Source organism: Lentinus tigrinus, assembly GCF_003813185.1.
Source record: "Lentinus tigrinus ALCF2SS1-7 unplaced genomic scaffold L226scaffold_1, whole genome shotgun sequence".
Taxonomy (NCBI): domain Eukaryota; kingdom Fungi; phylum Basidiomycota; class Agaricomycetes; order Polyporales; family Polyporaceae; genus Lentinus; species Lentinus tigrinus.
The window spans coordinates 352,647-370,491 of record NW_027137910.1 but is presented as its reverse complement, the minus strand read 5'-3'; the positions used below and the strand labels follow the sequence as shown (position 1 = coordinate 370,491).

Below are 17,845 nucleotides of genomic sequence, written 5' to 3'. Positions count from 1 at the left end.
GAGGTACGAGTAAGACAAGCCGATTACAATGGTATCATAAAACAGACACATATGTACGCAAACCAACGGCCATCAAACTACCCAGTGGGAATCCATTGTCACGGTGGTGCGGGCGCACAAGAACGAAAAGAGAAGAGAAAACAAGTTGCACAGTGATGGTGGTAAAGCTACAGTCCCGAACGCCACGATGAAGATGAATACTGCCACCCAATCGGTCATCCGGTCGTCAAATATCATCTCGGCTCGTTAGTCGTCAGCGATAGCGATGAAACAAATGCAAGACGCGAAACATGGCATGTGAAGCGTGAAATGTCCAAGCTGAGAGAATGAACAGATCAGTCGGACGGCTTGCGCCCGTGCCCTGTAGACTTCTTGCTGGGGCTCGAACGTCCGGAATGTGAAGAGGTGGGCGAGGGTGTCGCCGATGCGAACGCAGCGGCCGCCGCTGTCGACGACATCTCCATGCCCGAGTCGTGCGACCGCCCCCGAGCGGATGACGGAGGTGAGAATAGGTCGGGCTGGCTGCCGTCGCCGAACTTGTCCTGCAAATCCTGCAGAGTGGGTATCTGGCGTGACGACCGCTTGGATGATGGTTCTCGTGAATGGGACTCCGCTACTGTAGCCGAGCTGGGGGCAGTACTCAATGTGAGTGCGGACGTGCCCGACGCCGAGGACATGGATGGTTCCTCGTCAAGGCGCGGAGGGAGTGGCGGCGGTAATGAGACGGAGCTGCCATTCGTGTTGCCCTCGTGGGACGACGCGGACCCTGGCGGTTGTACGCGGACCTGGTCGTCGAAGAATTGCCCTGCACGCACGCCCGGAGCTTGTCGCGCGGGAGAGCCTGCATGTGGGCCGGCGCGTAACGAGGGATGGATGCTATTCGTGGGACGTGGGGGCAGCTGAGGAGTGAAGTCTTGGGGGGTCTGGGACTGGAAAGACGGCCTCGGGGCATCAAAGGAGGAGCGAGGTGTCGAGAATGTAGAGGATTTCTGATGATGATGTTTACGCGGCGAGGTAGGCACGGGTGGGGGAGGCATACTGGTCACCTTCGTATGCGTAGATCCGTAAGTGACTGGTGGTACTGGCTCGTTCAGAGGTGCCGCTGGAAGTGGCGGGGATCCGCTGCCGCTCTGCTGGAAGAGAACCCCAGCATTGGTGATGAGGTCTTCCATCAATGAATCCTGCAGGAAGGATCAGTACCACGATGTGTATTGAACAAGGAATGCTTGTTCCCACCTTCCAGGCCTGCATGGTCAGCAAGTCGCCACCCTTGGGAATCTCGTCTTCGCCAAAGATAACCGACCCGAACACGATTGCAAGGTTCTTAGGATCCATCTTGTTCTTGTCAGAGTGTGCGGCGATCCTCGCGAGATGCTCGACCAAAGCCTTCAACGTTGCCTGATGGATGGGGGGCAACCGACGAATCTTGGAACGAAGCAGAGCAAAGTTGTTCGCAATATGTTCGTCTGGATCATTCAATGAGACTAAAACCCCATATGGGCTGCACTAGAATAACGCGTACCTATGCCCTCAGTGTGCTGTATCCGATCCTGGAGTGGGAATTTGAACACTGGCTCCGGTAGCTCGCGCAGATACATCTATGATGTGCTATGAGCAAGCATGTATGCACAAAGTAAGTTATGCGAACCTTCAAGAAGGATGCGACACTGTAGACATCGTCTACAGCGGGGTTGAACGAGAATGCGGCCTCATTACGTTCAATCTTGTGTTGAAGCTGCAAGGGTCCGGTTAGATCGGTCAAGCTACGAATGAGTTGTGGTAAAGTGTACGAACCTCCTGAACAGCTGCATGCCGTCCGGAAACCTGTTCTCTCCGGTCAAGCTGCGAAGATATATACGAAGATGAAGCCGACCTACCCGGTAGATGCCCTCTGCATCCAAGCCTCGCCGGTCAATATCTTCAATGCAAATCCGCACTATCTTCGGAATTTCGCCCTCCTGCAAGCCTCGAGCGGTGGCGTAATCCACCAGACTGACGCCAAAGATCAGATCCTTGCACTCGCCGACGTTATAGTTATAGTAATAGATCGGCTTCGGCGTCGTCGCTGCGAGCAAGCGGGGAATATTCGCCGCTATGGCAGCGCTGTCCCGAGTGGGCGAGATCTTCTCAACCATCCGTCGACCGTGTTCGCAAAGCTGACCTTGCGTAGCTGCCGCCGCACTGTCGACGCGTGAGTCGCAGAACCTTAGATCGGCGTGCCGCCGGGAGAAACCAGACCCACGTCAAACTATCCGTGTAAACCTCGAGGACCTTCCTCAACAGGTCCGATGATTCTCGCACGAAGGATTCAAGTGACTAGAGGACGCGCTCAGGATGTTGCATGTATCGCGCGCGCGGAGGACAGCCTCTCACCTTGAAGCCGGATTCAATGCTCTTGACCCTGCGCAGGCGGAGGGTTTCAAGCCAATGAACGCCCTTCCTGTACTCTTTATCTGCATCCCCGAAACATCAGCCTCAAGGCAGATAAAGCGGGAGGAATGGACCAACCTGCTTCGTCGGCCTCGCGTTTAGCGCGGACTTGACGGAGTGCATTATCGGAACGTGTTCCATCCCGGTCCAAGAAGGTCATTAGTTGATTCAGTTGCCTTTTTCCTTGATGCGCCAGGTCTTGGAGGGCGGTGGACGTCGCCGACGCCGAGGGTGATCGGTTTCTGTGTCCGCCCTGGGATGGGCGGCGGTCGAGCGGACGCAGAGGCTGCGGTCCGGTAACGACTGGCCGTGCTCCATTCGCGAGCTGCGACAGAGGTTTAGAAAGAGGAACTGCAGTATGCGGATCTTGAGGAGAGGTCGGCGAGATCGGGGCAATTGCAGACGCTGCTGCGGACTTATATTCCTGAACCGCACGAGCGCAGAGGAGCGGGGAAGGTGAGCCGAGCCAGAGTACCACTACGGGCAGAGGAGCCGCGAGCGGGACGCACCTCGACCTCCTGACACTTCTTGATATATGTCCTCTTCAGGCGAGGGAGGACATTCTCCGCATACTCTGCATGAGCAGTGATTGCGTTCTTCACATCATCTCGAATCCGTTTGCGGATCCGGTCTTGCTCCTCCTACGCACAGTCGTCTCAAAGGTGGTCTGAGATACAGAGGGGAAGCACGTACTTTGAAGTTGGAGAGCGGGTCGATAACGTGTGTGCTGAGGCTTTCCACGAACGCCGTGTGGGTAACGGCCTCTGAACTCAACGAATATGGGTGAGTTGCAGCGAGCGAAACACGGAAGGGTACGCACCTCGCTCGACATTGTCCGTAATCTCATTCCACGCAACTCTGGTCGTATTCAACTCCATTCGATCATCCATGTAGGTGTCGATGCTCTTGGACTTCCGGTGAAGCTTGAGCAGCGATGCGACACTAGATTGCATCGTATTCAGCATGCCGCCACCATGCTCGATCGGTAGTCACTCACTAGTGCTCCTCAATTCTCTTTCTGCACGAACTATCAGAGCCCAGCGCAATACACACAAGCTTGGGAACGCGTACCTTTCCTGGAAGAAGGCCAGGTACGATTCGCCCAGAACCTTCATATGCGAGTCGAAGAGGGCTGTCGCGTTGTGCGCTGCGTCAACGGTCGGAGCCTTCGCAGCTGAGGCGGCCTCCGTAGCGGAGGACATGATGGTATGTGGGAGGCAGGAGGGGAGAGTAAGTGTATGCGCGGCAGAGAAGGAGAGCTTAAGGAGCCAAGCCGAGCTGCAACACACATTTCGGACCTGCCTAATGGGCGCCTATGCGGAGATCAACCTGCACGTGGAGATACGTCACATGCAAACGCGCTCCGTGCCTCCTCAGTGGACGAGAGAACGAGCGTGGCTACAGATACAGGGTACCCCATGGCGCTGGACTGCACCCGTACTCTCGTGTGACCTGGATGGAGCGAGAGAGGAGACAACTCTCGTGGAATTGAAGACGTGAGCGCAGCAGCTGCGCCAAATGCGCAGAAACCAGACTAGGAATACGCTACTAAGAATACACTGGCAAATAGTACACTGATACACTAACACACTCAATCGGCGAAGCGTCCATGCCACATATCATACCACCTCACAATGACATGACGAATGGTAGGTTCAGCACTGTCCTCGAGCGTACAAGAATACAAGAAATGACGTCAACGTCACCGCGTCTGCTTAGAAGCTGCCCAAACGCAGTCAGCACAGGTCCCATTGCAAACCAAGGCACAGCAAGAAGGCACTCACAGGACATCGTCCGGCTCGCAGTCCGGACGAGGTCAGCGCTCATATGCGCTGTGCGGCCCAAGACGGCCCCAAACGATCTCTTGCGAGGACTTGTCTCCCTCTCCTTCTCTTTCTCCGTATCCGTGTCGGCCTTGCCTGCAAGTTTCCTCCACAGCTTTCCGCGCTGCGATTTGCCTGAGCTCATGGACAACGCCAGCGGCGGCGTCGAAGGAGTCACGGGCGAACTCGTGGAGGACGTCATTGACGTCGACGAGTGAGATGAGGAGCAGGGCGATGTCGACGGAGCAAGCCTGGCAGCGCCGGATGGAACAGCCAGCGTAGCGTGTTCCGTTCTCGTCGGTGAAACGGCGACGGGAATCCCCTGCGCCCCTGCTTCCCTCTCCTGGTCGCGATCAGTATCGGAGGACTCATCGCTCTGCACCTCCTGGCCGATGACCTCTTGAATCGAGTGCACCGTCGAGCGAGGCTCCTCATGCGAACAGTGTCGCGAGTGGTGGTGTGAATGGGAGTGCGAGTGGTGCGAGTGGTGCGAGTGGTAGGAGCTGGAGCGACTGTGGAGGTGCAGGCGTCCATGGTGATCCCGGTGTCGCTCTCGGATCCGGACGACGTACGCCTCTGCGCGACTGTGTCCATCAATACCAGCATGGTCACCCTCGTCGTCGTCGCCATCAGATCGAGTGCCATTGGCGGGCTTATGCGACGAATCGGCATCGTCCCCTTGGTCGTCTTCCATCTCGAACACGCTCTCTGGCGGGAGAAGGCTCTTCGGGCGACGGACATGGCCCAAGACAGATGTCGTGGGGGATGAGGGAAGGCTTGGCGAGAAATCCCAGCTATCGATAGTGGTGTGCGTTAGGATGGAAGGCTGTTTGCGCCGTTCCTGGCGCTGCGTGAGCGGCGGAAGGCCGCGCAAGATCGTGCTGCACAGGTAGCTCGGTTTCCGCGCGTTTCGGAAGAACGAGGTCTGGAGGAGCTCTGCTGCGGTTGGCCGCTTCGATGGGTTCTTGGTGAGGCACATCGCCACAATCTCCGCAAACGCGCTCGAGTACCGATGGGGCCCGGAGTTGCGCTCGAGTTTGGGAGGTTCCTCTGTGACAGTCATCAACAGGACCTTATGGGGGTCCAACCGGGACCGCGGGGCACGGCCCTGAGCAAGCTCAATCGCCGTAATGCCGAACGACCAGATGTCAGCGGAGGCGTCATACTGCTTCCCATTGATTACCTCGGGCGCCATCCAGCACGGCGTACCCACAAAGGACTTCCGTTTGCCTAGTATGGTGGGCCTTTGCAGAGGCGCGGATGTGCCGTTCCGTTGGTGGTTATGCGGTTGGGAGGAGCCAAAGTTGACTGTGCGCGACTTGCTGGACTGGCCCACGGTCGTGCCCTCCGAGTCCCATAGAAACGCGGCTACCCCAAGGTCGCCTAACAGGACTGTTCCATCGTCGTCAATGAGAAGGTTAGCCGCCTTCACGTCGCGATGAATCAGCCCGTTGATGTGGAAGTAGCTGGGTCAGAAAGTGTGAGAAGAAAGTGCGCCATGGGAGGTTCGTAAGGGGCTTACTTGAGACCTTGCAACGCCTGCTTGAGGATACATCGGATGACTTCCTCCTCAAGTCCGCCCTGCCACTGGTAGCGCATAACATCAGCTACACTCCCGGCGTTCATGAGACGCATCGCGATATAGAGTTTGTGTCCGTCAACCCAGGTTCCACGGACACGGAGTACGTTGGGATGCTTGGACAGGGACATGAGTTGTGTCTCATTCTGGAGCAGTCGCAAAGCACTGGGCGGGAGGCGGTCAAGGTCAAGGACTTTGAGAGCGCAAGGGATAGGTTGTGAGCCGTCAGACGGCTGATATGTTGCAGCATAGACAATGGAGGAAGCTCCGAAGCCAATGGGAGGACCGATCGTGTAATCTGAGGCGTTGTTGCTATCCTGTCTGTCAGGGACAGGGACTTTCATGGAGAAGTAGGAGATTCGGACCTGTAAAGCTGCCACTCGTCCTCCACTGCTCCGATGAACTTCCTGGATTTATGGTCGGCCACGGAGGTCATTGTTGTGCACTTGTGAGGTACGAGATGTGTTGTCTGTTGTCCTGGCGGCGTCCCAGGTAGTTACGGGCGCAAAATTCTCGCGTAGAATGGAGTAATGCAAGTCAGCAGCAAGATCGTGGAGGTGGCTGGTGGCTGGACACTGAAGAGGCGGAAGATAATAGATGTGTGCGAGTTGCTACCAAGTCGTCGGGGTCAACAATAGGGGACAGACATGAGCTCGGGTGGTTGGGGTACAGAGGTGACGGTATGCAAGCAAGTTGTGTTCGCAGATCATGGCCACACGCGTAATGGTGGCCGGTCGGCAACGCCTGCAAGAGCGCCTCTTGGCGCTTCTGGTACTTTTATGGCGAACGCGCCTCCTAGATCTGATCGCACATCATGCACGTCTCCTCCATTTGGTTGCATGCTCTTGCATGCTGTAATGATGTCTCGTATAGTACCCCGCTTGGTCGACGCCGCCAACTTGAACAGGATCATGGCTGCGCGTACACCGCCAGCCTCCGCCAGCCTGAGTGAGCTTCGTCGACCGTTCTCGGTGGACGGAACGGTGCCCGTGATTTCGTCTCTGGATGCTTCGCAGAGATTCGCGGCTGACCCATTCTCTTGGACGCACTATGCCTCTTTTGCGACTCAACGCCAAAGTACTGACCAGATCTCGACTGAAGTGGTAACTGTGCGGCTGACTTCGGATCCTCGTCCCGAGCTTTGAGGGGTTTACGTCTAGTCACAATGTCGCTCTCGATAACCCCACTCTAATCTTCTACAATCCATGTGTGATCTCGCAGCGACGTCGCGAGCAACGATTGTCGGGGCGTGCCCCAGTTGACTGAGATTGATTCTCAATTGCAGCGAGGAGTCAGCGAGGTAAGAGTGGAAGATGATTTCATTTGCAGCGTCACATATGCATGACGAGATATGTATCTGCTATGGAAGCTGCGATCCAGTCAAATCTAGGTTGCGATGGTGCGGGGTGCATTTCGACCCTTTCGTAGTAGTGGGCAATTATTAAGTACGTGTGTTCTCAGCAAGAAGCTCTCAAATATGCATTGCAGTCTCTGCGTTGTGCACTGCTATGCACCAACTGTGCGCAGCTTGCGCCCAAACTGTGACACGCTACGATATGCACAGTATTGGAGCCATCATCTCGGAGATGGTTCGCTGAAAATGCGCTTGGAAGAGGTGGTAAATGGAATGCACAATTGAACCACAATTTTACTGAAGGAACTAGATGCGCTGCTGAGACGGACACTTGATGAGAATGGCATCGTGAGCAACTGCTTAACCTATAGTACTTATGGTGAATGAACGAGTGATGTGTCTTGTGAGCACCATATGACTTCATGCAACACGCCTGCAAAGAAGACAGGGTTCACTTGGTGTTCGCGGTCTCATGTCATCGGAGACGACCTACCAGATCAGTAACGGGGTTTACGACTTTGGGCCCCACGAGGCGCGCCTGTAGTCATATGGAAGTCGAAGTAGCCTGTGAGCCCCTGTGAGCTCAATACATGAGAGAGCCAAGGGTCCAAGGTCCTTCCGGTCGAAGACGCGGGGTTAAGGTGCAAAAAGCATGTCTAGGAGTGGCTCTTCGGTCGCTCCCCGATACTAATAGATTTTTCTGCAGCCTCAATAATCTTCAAGATCGGGCGTCGGGAGGTTGGGAGCCCCGCCGATCGATGGTGCGTGTCGGTGGGCAGAACCGAAGACGAGCGGGAAGATTAACGGAAGAGAGATTCCGCTTGTGCAAGAACAGCCCGCCGGGGGGTCGGCGAAAGGGATGAAGCCAACGAATTTGGAATCGGCCAGGTGGTCGTCCAGCCCATGTGCAAGGGCTTCGGAAGCATCGAACACTGGTGCTTGGTCATGCAGTATGGATGCAGCCGGTGCAGGATTCTCCATCGTGCGAGGGCTCTCTAGCGGGGACATCGACGAGCAGGAACGACTTGGCCAGAACTCGCAGAGGTGATCTGAACGCGGAAACAGCGGTGGGGAGATGCCAGACAATTCTCCGCGGGCCAGCGCGTGATTGTCCCGCACCGACGCAGGGTGCGAGTCGGGACGGGACCGGGAAGGCTGGAGTGTGCGGGGAGGCGCAGCTGGCGTCTGTCTGGCGCAGTTACGTAACAGCCAAATCGGGCGCTATCGGGGTGGCACGGCATTTTCCCGGGACAATCGGGGGGCCGTGATTGGCTGTGGAGGCGCGATAAGGAAGGCTGGAGAGGGGCCAAATACGGAAGGCTGACGTAAGGGCCATAGCGGGGGGCGAGTCTGGGTTGGGTTGATATCTCTGACTGCCACATCGCTGCACCAGCACCGGTGCTTCCTGTCTTTTCTCTCCCATCCTCGTACATGGCGCCAAAGCAACCCTGCGCGAAATACCAATACGTCGTTACCGCCTCGGGTCCCAAGATTGTCCCCGTCCCCGATGCATATTCCAAGGACGAGGAGTCTCCCGCAGACTACAATTCCGGAGGCTATCTCCAGGTCAAGATAAACGACACATTCAAGGATGGCAGATATCTCGTCCTCCGGAAGCTTGGGTGCGTCTTATCCGTCATTTTCCCCACCGTCCGACGGAGGTTTCGCCCGCTAGTGCGTCCTCTGTGGATGGTTGTGAACATGTTACTCATATCACACGATCAGTTGGGGTCACTTTTCCACCGTATGGCTCGCGAAGGACACTGCGTACGTCTCTCTTTTCTTCGTAATTTTGCGCATCTTTCCCCGTGGGGTACCCATGAGGGGGGTTGGTCCCGTTTCGACGCCTCTTCTCAAGGGCTTGTGTCTTCGGACCACACCGATGTCGCTCGACATCATGGACTCGTCCACCGCATGTATATGGCATCCCGCCACCCAGCACGTCCTTTGTCATCGCTACTGGAATATATCTACACCGCCAGTGCCTACCCTCGTCGCCGTTGCGCTGTGGACCATGGGGGCGTATGTACAATCATGCGAGTCGCTCTGTTTGCGACGACCCCTCTTTCAGTCGGCGACCGACACTGTCACTCTCTGGGCATATGTGCCATGCTGCCACCTCGGTGTTGTTGAACGACTGGCATAGCGCGTCGGTGCGGGACGACCCGGGTCGGGCGAGCGCTGTACCGTGGACCGCTCGAGACTGTGGTCCAAACGTTCATTACAAGTCCTATGGTCGTACAGACATGTGCTTACCGCTCTCTCTTCTAGGAATCGACGACACTGTGCGTTGAAGGTGGTTAAGTCTGCCGGCCGTTATGCGGAGACCGCGCGCGACGAGATCAAGCTCCTGCGTCAAGTGATGGATGCGAACCCCTCTCATAATGGTCGCAACCACATCGTCTCATTCCTCGACTCTTTTGACCATGCTGGCCCGGAGGATAGCCACATATGCTTGGTTTTCGAGCCATTAGGCGAGAACCTCCTTGCTCTCATTGAGCGCCACAAGAAGACGGGCGTCGCGGTCGACCTGGTAAAGGTCATCGCTAAGCAGATGCTTCTTGGCCTGCAATACCTCCATGACGAGTGTGACTTGGTCCACACAGATATCAAGCCGGAGAACATCCGTAAGTACCTCCTCCTATGGTGGTTCGTGGGTCAAATGACTCATCCCCCCGCAGTAATCTCAATACCCGATGTGGAGGCGCACATACAGTCTGAACTCTCTCGCTCTCCATCGCCTACCTCGAGGAGGGTTCTCGTGCCACCAAAGCAACTTGCACGCGTGTCCGTTGCCATTCCCCACCACAAGAGCGCTCGCGAGCGACAGGTACAGATCTTCGATTCGCAACCTCTTGCCAGCCCATCTTCCTTCAGCTGCCCCAATTCCCCCGCTCGCCTCAGTTACGTTTCTCGTGTCGCCTCCGCACAGAGTGCGCTTGCTTCATTTGCCTCGTCGTCAAACTCGAATGTTGTGAACAGCGTTCGGAGGAAGAGTGGCGGCGGCAAGCTCGCATTGACCACTGGTCACTTTGAGCCCAGCGCATCCACATCGGACCGTTCTTCCGACGAGTCGAGCGCGAGTGGCAGTGGCTCCTCTAGCTCAGTCTCTCGGTATGGCTCTATCATGGTCTCATCGAGCGTCGCCACCTCGTTGAGCAATGACACACCTCCCACGTCCGTCGCCAGTGTCACGAGTGGTATCGGCAAGTTGGCATTCACCGGCTCACCGGAGACGGAGAAGGTCCCTTCACCATGCACCTGTACGTGCGGGGCCCAAGAAGCTGCGGGGACGACGGAGGAACCAAACTCCAAGCCGGCCCAGCAGCCTTCAAGACCCCCCGCCGGACCTTCTCTACTCTCCCAGACCGCTCCCGCCAATCTTAAGCCCCTTCCTCCATGTTTACAACACCCGCACTCGCCCTCATTATCACAACCACATTCCGACCCGTCCTCACAACCCGACGCACTCCCTGACGAATCCCTCTCCATGCCGCCCCCGCTCCCCATCTCCATCAAGATCGCCGACCTCGGCAACGCGACACCGACACGCAAGCACTACACCGAAGACATCCAGACCAGACAGTACCGCGCTCCCGAGGCAATCGTGGGTCGGACAGACTGGGGAGCGACAGCAGACATCTGGTCCGTTGCCTGCGTGTTGTTCGAGCTACTCACCGCAGAGTACCTCTTCGACCCCCAGAGCCAAGGTGATCTGTTCGGCAAGGACGACGACCACGTGGCGCAGATCATCGAGCTCCTGGGTGACTTTGGCGAGACGAAGTGGGGTGGGAGGTTCAGCAGGGAGTTGTTCGACAGCTCAGGTACGTGGCAGACTTGATGAGTTTATATATGTTTCAACCTCGGTGCTGCGACACATACCATTCTGGGACGGCTCTCGGAGTCAGCGAGCCCCGGACCTATGTGCCGCGATATGTTTCCAAACTGAGAACATGGGCGCACAGTGCTGCTGTGCTGACGTCGGACGCTGATCATCGAGCTGATGCCGAGTTGTCCGTCATTCCCGTTCCGGGCGTGTGTGAGTTGTGCCCTGTCGCAGCAGTCCTGTTGTGGTCTTTCATTCTTGTGGCGTCGAACTACGATATCAAGATACTCACTGACGCTCTATGCACAGGCGCGCTGCGATACATCCGGAGCTTGAAGCCATGGCCACTGAAACGGGTGATGGTCGAGAAGTATCTCTGGTCGGAGCGCGACTCGGAGGCGCTTTGCGAGTTCCTCCTGCCGATGCTCACCATCGACCATCGCCAGAGGGCGCATGCGCGCGACTTGGTGGATCACCCATGGCTGGAGGTCGACCCGCTCAGCGAGGACCTGTGGGGCTGGTGAGTGCCTCGCACTCGCATTAGCCCCTCGGCTGTGCTTCGTATTTATCGTTCGCTGAGCCACCGGAGATGGGCGGCTGAGCTGTGACGAGCGATGGTGTTGGATGTCGGGAGATGGCGTGACGCGTCCTCTTTGGTGTGACGTGCTCGCCGCTCGTGGTTGGCAGTGCTGTGGTGGGACCCTTCATTTCGCTTGTTGGTGGTTACGTGCTTTCGAACTTGCCCCGGGGACGGCGCATGACGGCATTTCTTCGCTACCCGTTGCTTGTGCGGGCCTCGTTGTTTCGCCGTGTTGTGCATTGCCGCTTTGCTAGTTATCTTATCGCCTGCGCGCCGTCCTCGGTTCCGGTTCTGCTTCCGGTTCTTCGTCTATCTGTCTGTCTCGGTTCCCTTCTTCATGTTCGCGCCCCGTTCCCTTCTGCATCCGCGTTATGATCATGACTAGACCTTAGACTGCATTTGCTTACCCCTCCATGCATGCATCACCGTACTACCATGCGTCACCTCCGCCTAATGTCCACATTACCGTTTACTTACCGTTTCGGCTCGCGCAACCCCCTCCCATCGTGCTTTCCCGCTTCCTTGTCCATTCAATTTTCTATCATTATGGGGCTGTACATATGCGTATCTTCTTCTACATGGCTATCTCGTATCTCACACACTCACGCTTTCCGTTTTACCTCTTTCTTTGCTTTTTTTTTCTCTCAATGTTGGTCCGGGGTTTCCGTGCATACTATACTGATAGACTTTTGCGGCGACGCGCGCATACTACTATGGTGCGCGTCGCTGTGGTGCTTTCGTGCTGTAGCTATTGCTCATTCCGTTCTCGACCTAATGTACATAGTTACTTACATCGACCATCTCGAATGCTACAACCGTTCAAACTCTGCAAGTCGGAAATGCCATTGGGCGTTGGCGGCTTGTTGTCTGTGATGCGCACAGCCACCTGAGGTAGTAAGTACCTCGGAGCAACTAGAGGCTGGCAGGCGAGCATGTAGCAGGGTTCGCACCGGTATGTGGTACTCAGAGTCACGCTCGCGAAGGTGAGCATGAGCCAGTCACTGGCAACGTTGCTGGTGGTACATACTCACCAAACAGGAGGCGGCGTCACAGTAATTCGCATTGGCTCGGCAATGGTCTTCGATCCGGAACCCTCAGTTGACCGTGATGTTAACCTTGTTCGACAGGAATGTATCCGGTGGGTTTGGGTACACGGCGGTGGCGACTCCCCTGCGTGTCACAAGCGTGTCTTACAGAACGATTGGCAGATCACAGCGCACCATTCATCGTCCCGAACCGGGACGAGTCATTCTGCACTTTGCAGCACTCACTGTGCCGCTAGGTACTACTTGTATACCAGCCTTGAGCATATATTGCTAGCCATGCTAGCCACAAGTTTGATTACGGAATCCGCCACTAATTCGTCGACAACGTTCCGTCAGATCAGGTGGGCCTGCTACGTGGACCATGGCCCTCCACGGAACGCATCCACGTCTTTGAGCACGATCACCGCAGCCAATATCCTCAATTACGTCTTCCGCGACGGGTACATCACATACGCCCACGCGGTCAACTAACCCCGGTATACAGGAGGCCACTAGGACTGCATAAGCTGGAACTGGAGAGCCAAGCACTTCTTGACAGACTCGCGCTCGAGGAGCTTCTGGTGCCACCTGGGTCACGGTCTGGGTATCAGCATCCGCGTCAGCCCCACGACAAAGAGGGTGACTTACGCCCAGAGGGCAGGGTACTGCTTCTCAACATCGACGTCCTTGAGGTCAGCAAGGACGAACTTGATTGCGCCGTTGTTCCAGGGAATGAAGGAGAGGTCCGCGACCGTCAGCTTGCCGCCGACGAGCCAGCCCCCGGGAGCCTTCGCGAGCACGCCATCGAGCACGCTGAAGATGCGGAGGATCTCCTTCTGGTACCGCTCGACCGCGCTGGGCACCTTCTCAGAGTGGTAACGCATGAACCAGATCGCCTGGCCAAAGTACGGGCTGTAAATACGCATATGTGAGTCGCGTAGTCATGCAGCGTCGTGAAATATGGCGAGGACGCACCCTTGGCCGGAGGCCTGGAAGAAGAGCCACTGGATCAGGTGGTACCGCTCCTTCTCGTCGGCGACGGAGATGCGCTTCTCGGTGTCGTACTTGTCGACGAGGTAGAGGATGATCGCGCCGGACTCCCAGACCGTGAAGTCGCCGTTGCGGTGGTCGATGAGCGCGGGGATGCGGCCGTTCGGGTTGATGTCGGTGAAGGGCGGACGCTTGTGCTCGCCGCTGTTGAACTCGAGGTAGATGGACTCGTAGGTGAGGCCGAGCTCTTCGAGTACGAATGCGACTTTCCTTTGAGCGTGGTGGTGGATCAGTTGATTTGATCGATGTGAGTGCTGTACTGGGAGTGAGAATGAAGGCTTACCAGCCATTGGGACCGGTATTGTGGGTGTATAGGGTGAATTGCTTTCCGTGAGACATTGTGAGGTGGGTTGAGTGGCGGCAGTCGGCTGCTGTTGATGTATATCCAGCATGTTGCTGGTCCCTTTATACGCGTATGAGGGGGTGCCTTGAGACGGGGGCCACTCGCTGTTCTGCGGGGGCATCATCAATATTGACACATCATCGCGAATCTTTGAGTTACTCATCGACAGCTGTTGGTCTGTTGGAGGTGCCTTTGTGTACTTTACATGTGTCAGCAACATCGCTGTATCCGATGAGTTCGGGCATGCTGACTAGCGTACAAGTTACTGGGGAGGATTTGCGGACACAGCCGCCTGGCACTCGCACTGGCAAGTTCTGTTTGTAGAAGTGTTTCATAGGGAGTCAACATATCGGCAGTTTGCGACTCGGCACGTATGTTGACCGCATGTGTCCCAGATTAATTGAAAGAGGTGCTCTTAAACCTCGTGCTACACTGGAAGTCCGTTCTGTCGGACTTCTAGGTTCTGCCGCACACCTGAGCCCGCTTGCGAACCTTGCTTACAAAATCGTTCTGTACCTTCGTCAAGCTGTTGATTGTCCGTTATCGTGAATTACCTGATATTCCACTGAGTTCCTGAGCCTTCCCCAAGATCCTTCTGCTCCAACCGTCGCGATCGTCGTAATAAAGCACCTGTGGTTCAAGGAGACATAAGTCCTGATCACCCACAACACATTCTTCAATCGGTGATATCGCTCCGGCAGATGCGTCACCTGAAGATGTCCTTGGAGGGGTGGCGTCTAGGTGGGCATCTGTGGGTATTCGAACATTCTTGTGAGATGAAGGGAAGGGGCATGACTGACGTACCAGCGCGACTAGGATGCCGCAGTAATGCCATGGGACGCAAATACCAAATGGCATATTTGACAGGGGTTAGCTGGAACCCCCGATGCCCTGCACAAGCAAGGTTTGAAATGGAACGGTGCACATGCCATAAGCTCATTAGCCACTAGGCTTGAGACGGTTTTGCAATTGGATGGACAAGCCCCCAAGCCCCCGCATGCGGGCGTGCTTTGGCCACGGGGCATTGTCGGGCAACGCTGGTCGTGTCGCGGTAACCATTGCGGATCGTGCGTCTTGGGTTGTGCGTGCGATTTAACGGCGAAGTTGTGGGGAACAACTGGCACTGCTGAGCGCCGGGCCGGGCGGCCGCACCCAATGGCATGTGCGCGCTGGCAGAGGGCGTCAAATAGAGCGTGCACAAAATTGAGGGAGACGCATCTTGCCTCCGCTTGTCATCACCGTCTTGCATGGCTGCCTCCCCCCTCGCTGCGACTGACGGCGAGCATCCAGCGATCAAGCACGCAGACAATTGGAACCCCATGGACGTCAACGCTGCTCATATGGGCCCAGGCGGCGATCTTGATACAAACGGCGCGCCCCATCCCGTCGATGACCGTGTCGTCTCTAACGGCGACGGGGCAGGCTATCCCGCCCCGGACTCAGTCACGGGCAATGGTGTCGACAGCGCCGCCGCTCGCGCTGACGCCGCCGCGCGCGGCGAGAAGATTATCAAGGTGCTTGTTTGGTCTCTGCTTTGTGTGGTTTTCCAACCTCTTCTCCTCCTTCCTCTCACCTCCCGGCGTCGCTCTCTCCCCTGTCGGCTGCCCTATGCCCTGAACTCCTGCTTGTCTCCATCCTTTCTCGTGTTTGCACGTCATGCTGCACCACACTGATCTCGCGCGGCCGGAGCGTGCCATGTCCCGCTTCAGGGTGTGAGCGTGCAATCGGGACCTTGTGACATGGCAACCCTCGTCCGCGATAGCACTGTCAGAGGCCACTACAGTATGATGCGGCATACGAATCCTACGCAGGACCATATATATATCCATATATCCCCCATCTAGGGCTATCTGAGGAGGCGCCCCTGTCCTTGCCTGCGGGCTGCTATGGTTCCTCTCCGCTTTTCTCGATTTTCGTCCTTTGCTTGCTGGCATTCTCCTCGCGAACACGATGGCTGACGGCTTTCTCTCATCCTACTCCATCTTGGGGAACTGCTGTCGCTCTTCTGGGACTTCAGCTGAACAAGGTTTACATCGGTGGTCTCCCCGAACACACCCGCAAGGAGGACCTTGAGAGTTGCTTCGGCAAGATTGGCAACATCGTCAACATCGAACTGAAGTAAGTCTTCCTCCAGGAGCTCTGGAGGACGCCACGTTAACCAGGCGATACACCGTGTGAACAGGGTTGGATACGGTTTCGTGGTAAGTTCATATAACGCGCTTCTGGGCGTGGTTCTGGGCCTGACATCACTCTTCTAAAGGAATTCGACAGCCGCGAGGCTGCGGAAGAGAGTGTCGCCAAGTACCACGAGGGCTACTTCATGGGAAACAAGATACGTGTTGAGATTTCTCATGGAGGCGGAAGAACCGCCAAGTATAGCGGCGATCCTGGAGCTTGCTTCAAATGCGGTCAAATGGGTCACTGGGCAAGGTGAACCGTGCATCGTTCGTTGGTTTGGTCAGCGCTGATATCTTGGCCAGGGAGTGCCCCAATCATTTGGCAAATGGGTACGTGCTAAGGTCTGTCAGCAAGCTAAGATGACCTTACTGAAGCCCTTCCTTGTTCTCGCAGACGTCGTCCGAGTGAAGCTCCTCTCATTGATCGTATCCAAGCGCCTAGGGACTATCTCCCACCTCCCCGGGACTACCCTTACCGTGGCGACTATGCCCGCTACCCCCCAATTGGGGATCCTCGTTACTACGAGTACCCTCCACCTCCCATTCGTCGCGAGGGTCCATATGGTCGGCCAGCCTCTCCGCCTCCCAGAGACTTCCGTGAATATCCCCCCCCTCCTCCGCCTGTGCGCTCTGCTAGGGACTACGATGAGTATCGCATGAGGGGTCCGCCGCCGCCTGCACTGCCGCCTGCTCGCTTTGAGGCTCGTGGCTACTATCCTGAGGGTGAGGCTGCTCCTCCCCCTGGTTACCCTCCTCGTGGCTATCCTCCGCCGCCCCCGCGCGATTACTATGAGCGTTACGAACGTGGACGAGCTGCTCCGCCACCGCCGGCCGACAGGTATGGATCTTACCCCCCGCCTGCTGCCAGGCCACGGACTCCCCCTGGAGCACCGCCGGCCCGCGCTGCTCGCGACGACTACGACCGCCCTCCTCCTCGGTACGCTCTTCTTGGATGCTCCTTTGAAGCCTTGTCTTGACTCAGATGTTCCAGTGATTACGCCCCTGCCGACGCTCGGGGCAGGGCGGCCTCGCCCGCACGCTACGATTACCCTCCTCCTCGTGCAGGAAGTGTTGAAGCTGCTCGTTATCGGTTCGTCCATCCTCTGCTCTTGGCTTCCCTTAGACTGATCGGTGCCCTTGCAGTCGTCGTTCTCAGAGCCCTCCCTCCCGTTCGGCTTCTGGTGCTCCTTACGACTCTGCGGGCTACAGCGCTGGCTCTGGTGGCGCCGCCTACAATGGCGGCAATTCTGGCGGCTACGCGAACGGCTATTCCAACGGTGCTCCCCCGCCTCCCAGGAGCTCTGGCGGCAGCAGAGAGTATGCTCCTCCCCGCGCTCGCGACCCCGAACCGGCCGGGAGCTACAGGCGTGCTTGAGTCTGCAGCCGACGTCGTTCCTCGCGCACATACATCGTCTCGATCGGGGAACAGCGCTCTACGTCCAATTACATCGAAAAGTTGTCTTGCGTTCTAGTAGTTCCAGAAGAGAAATCTTGTCTTGGCTCTCCATATCTATGGCATCTGGTGGGCATTGCTAGTGGACGGACCTGGTTCGGGACACCAGAGAAAACCCCTGGCCTTGCTCCTTATGCCTGTCTCGGCTTGGCTTGTTGTATCTACCGGCATATTGGTGGCCGTTGTCAGAGAGTCGGACCTGGTA

General features: G+C 56.7%; 6 protein-coding genes across 6 annotated transcripts; 2 read left to right on the top strand and 4 right to left on the bottom strand.

Moving 5' to 3' along the window:
- Positions 1–335: 335 nt before the first annotated feature.
- On the bottom strand, positions 336–3,632 carry L226DRAFT_450540 (RhoGAP-domain-containing protein; the record flags this gene model as incomplete). Its single annotated transcript, XM_067674952.1, has 14 exons — positions 336–1,181; positions 1,237–1,466; positions 1,523–1,598; positions 1,649–1,735; positions 1,795–1,824; positions 1,878–2,181; positions 2,243–2,316; positions 2,374–2,453; positions 2,509–2,854; positions 2,940–3,071; positions 3,124–3,194; positions 3,251–3,372; positions 3,428–3,448; positions 3,502–3,632. The coding sequence occupies 14 exons, from the start codon at positions 3,630–3,632 to the stop codon at positions 336–338; spliced, it is 2,550 nt and encodes an 849-aa protein (XP_067542221.1).
- Positions 3,633–3,879: 247 nt separating this feature from the next.
- On the bottom strand, positions 3,880–6,571 carry L226DRAFT_474883 (kinase-like protein). Its single transcript, XM_067676639.1, has 4 exons — positions 6,198–6,571; positions 5,776–6,144; positions 4,215–5,719; positions 3,880–4,152 (listed from the first exon to the last, which is right to left on the bottom strand). Exons 1-4 carry the CDS (start codon positions 6,266–6,268, stop codon positions 4,133–4,135), a joined length of 1,965 nt encoding a protein of 654 aa, XP_067542220.1. The 5' UTR covers positions 6,269–6,571; the 3' UTR covers positions 3,880–4,132.
- Positions 6,572–8,617: 2,046 nt separating this feature from the next.
- Positions 8,618–11,536, top strand: L226DRAFT_564326 (Pkinase-domain-containing protein; the record flags this gene model as incomplete). Its single annotated transcript, XM_067683633.1, has 5 exons — positions 8,618–8,808; positions 8,912–8,953; positions 9,458–9,813; positions 9,868–11,010; positions 11,322–11,536. The coding sequence occupies 5 exons, from the start codon at positions 8,618–8,620 to the stop codon at positions 11,534–11,536; spliced, it is 1,947 nt and encodes a 648-aa protein (XP_067542219.1).
- A 1,361-nt stretch (positions 11,537–12,897) lies between these two features.
- L226DRAFT_474879 (glutathione S-transferase C-terminal-like protein) lies at positions 12,898–14,209 on the bottom strand. The gene is made up of 4 exons (XM_067676638.1): positions 13,951–14,209; positions 13,593–13,877; positions 13,266–13,529; positions 12,898–13,205 (listed from the first exon to the last, which is right to left on the bottom strand). The coding sequence occupies exons 1-4, from the start codon at positions 14,004–14,006 to the stop codon at positions 13,130–13,132; spliced, it is 681 nt and encodes a 226-aa protein (XP_067542218.1). The 5' UTR covers positions 14,007–14,209; the 3' UTR covers positions 12,898–13,129.
- A 182-nt stretch (positions 14,210–14,391) lies between these two features.
- L226DRAFT_3536 (uncharacterized protein) lies at positions 14,392–15,019 on the bottom strand. The gene has a single exon (XM_067674162.1). It carries the CDS (start codon positions 14,866–14,868, stop codon positions 14,551–14,553), a length of 318 nt encoding a protein of 105 aa, XP_067542217.1. The 5' UTR covers positions 14,869–15,019; the 3' UTR covers positions 14,392–14,550.
- A 238-nt stretch (positions 15,020–15,257) lies between these two features.
- Positions 15,258–17,792, top strand: L226DRAFT_527914 (uncharacterized protein; the record flags this gene model as incomplete). Its single annotated transcript, XM_067679213.1, has 8 exons — positions 15,258–15,524; positions 16,028–16,128; positions 16,193–16,211; positions 16,271–16,440; positions 16,491–16,517; positions 16,582–17,124; positions 17,179–17,277; positions 17,331–17,792. The coding sequence occupies 8 exons, from the start codon at positions 15,258–15,260 to the stop codon at positions 17,560–17,562; spliced, it is 1,458 nt and encodes a 485-aa protein (XP_067542216.1). The 3' UTR covers positions 17,563–17,792.
- Between the last annotated feature and the right edge of the window lie 53 nt (positions 17,793–17,845).

Coding starts and splice junctions, on each gene's coding strand:
- L226DRAFT_474883 (XM_067676639.1), bottom strand. CDS start 6,268: ATGACCTCCGTGGCCGACCATAAATCCAGGAAGTTCATCGGAGCAGTG. Junction 6,145..6,197: donor GACGAGTGGCAGCTTTACAG/GTCCGAATCTCC, acceptor CAGACAGGATAG/CAACAACGCCTCAGATTACA. Junction 4,153..4,214: donor TGCGAGCCGGACGATGTCCT/GTGAGTGCCTTC, acceptor GCGTTTGGGCAG/CTTCTAAGCAGACGCGGTGA.
- L226DRAFT_474879 (XM_067676638.1), bottom strand. CDS start 14,006: ATGTCTCACGGAAAGCAATTCACCCTATACACCCACAATACCGGTCCC. Junction 13,530..13,592: donor TTCCAGGCCTCCGGCCAAGG/GTGCGTCCTCGC, acceptor GCGTATTTACAG/CCCGTACTTTGGCCAGGCGA. Junction 13,206..13,265: donor CAGTACCCTGCCCTCTGGGC/GTAAGTCACCCT, acceptor ACCGTGACCCAG/GTGGCACCAGAAGCTCCTCG.
- L226DRAFT_3536 (XM_067674162.1), bottom strand. CDS start 14,868: ATGCCATTTGGTATTTGCGTCCCATGGCATTACTGCGGCATCCTAGTC.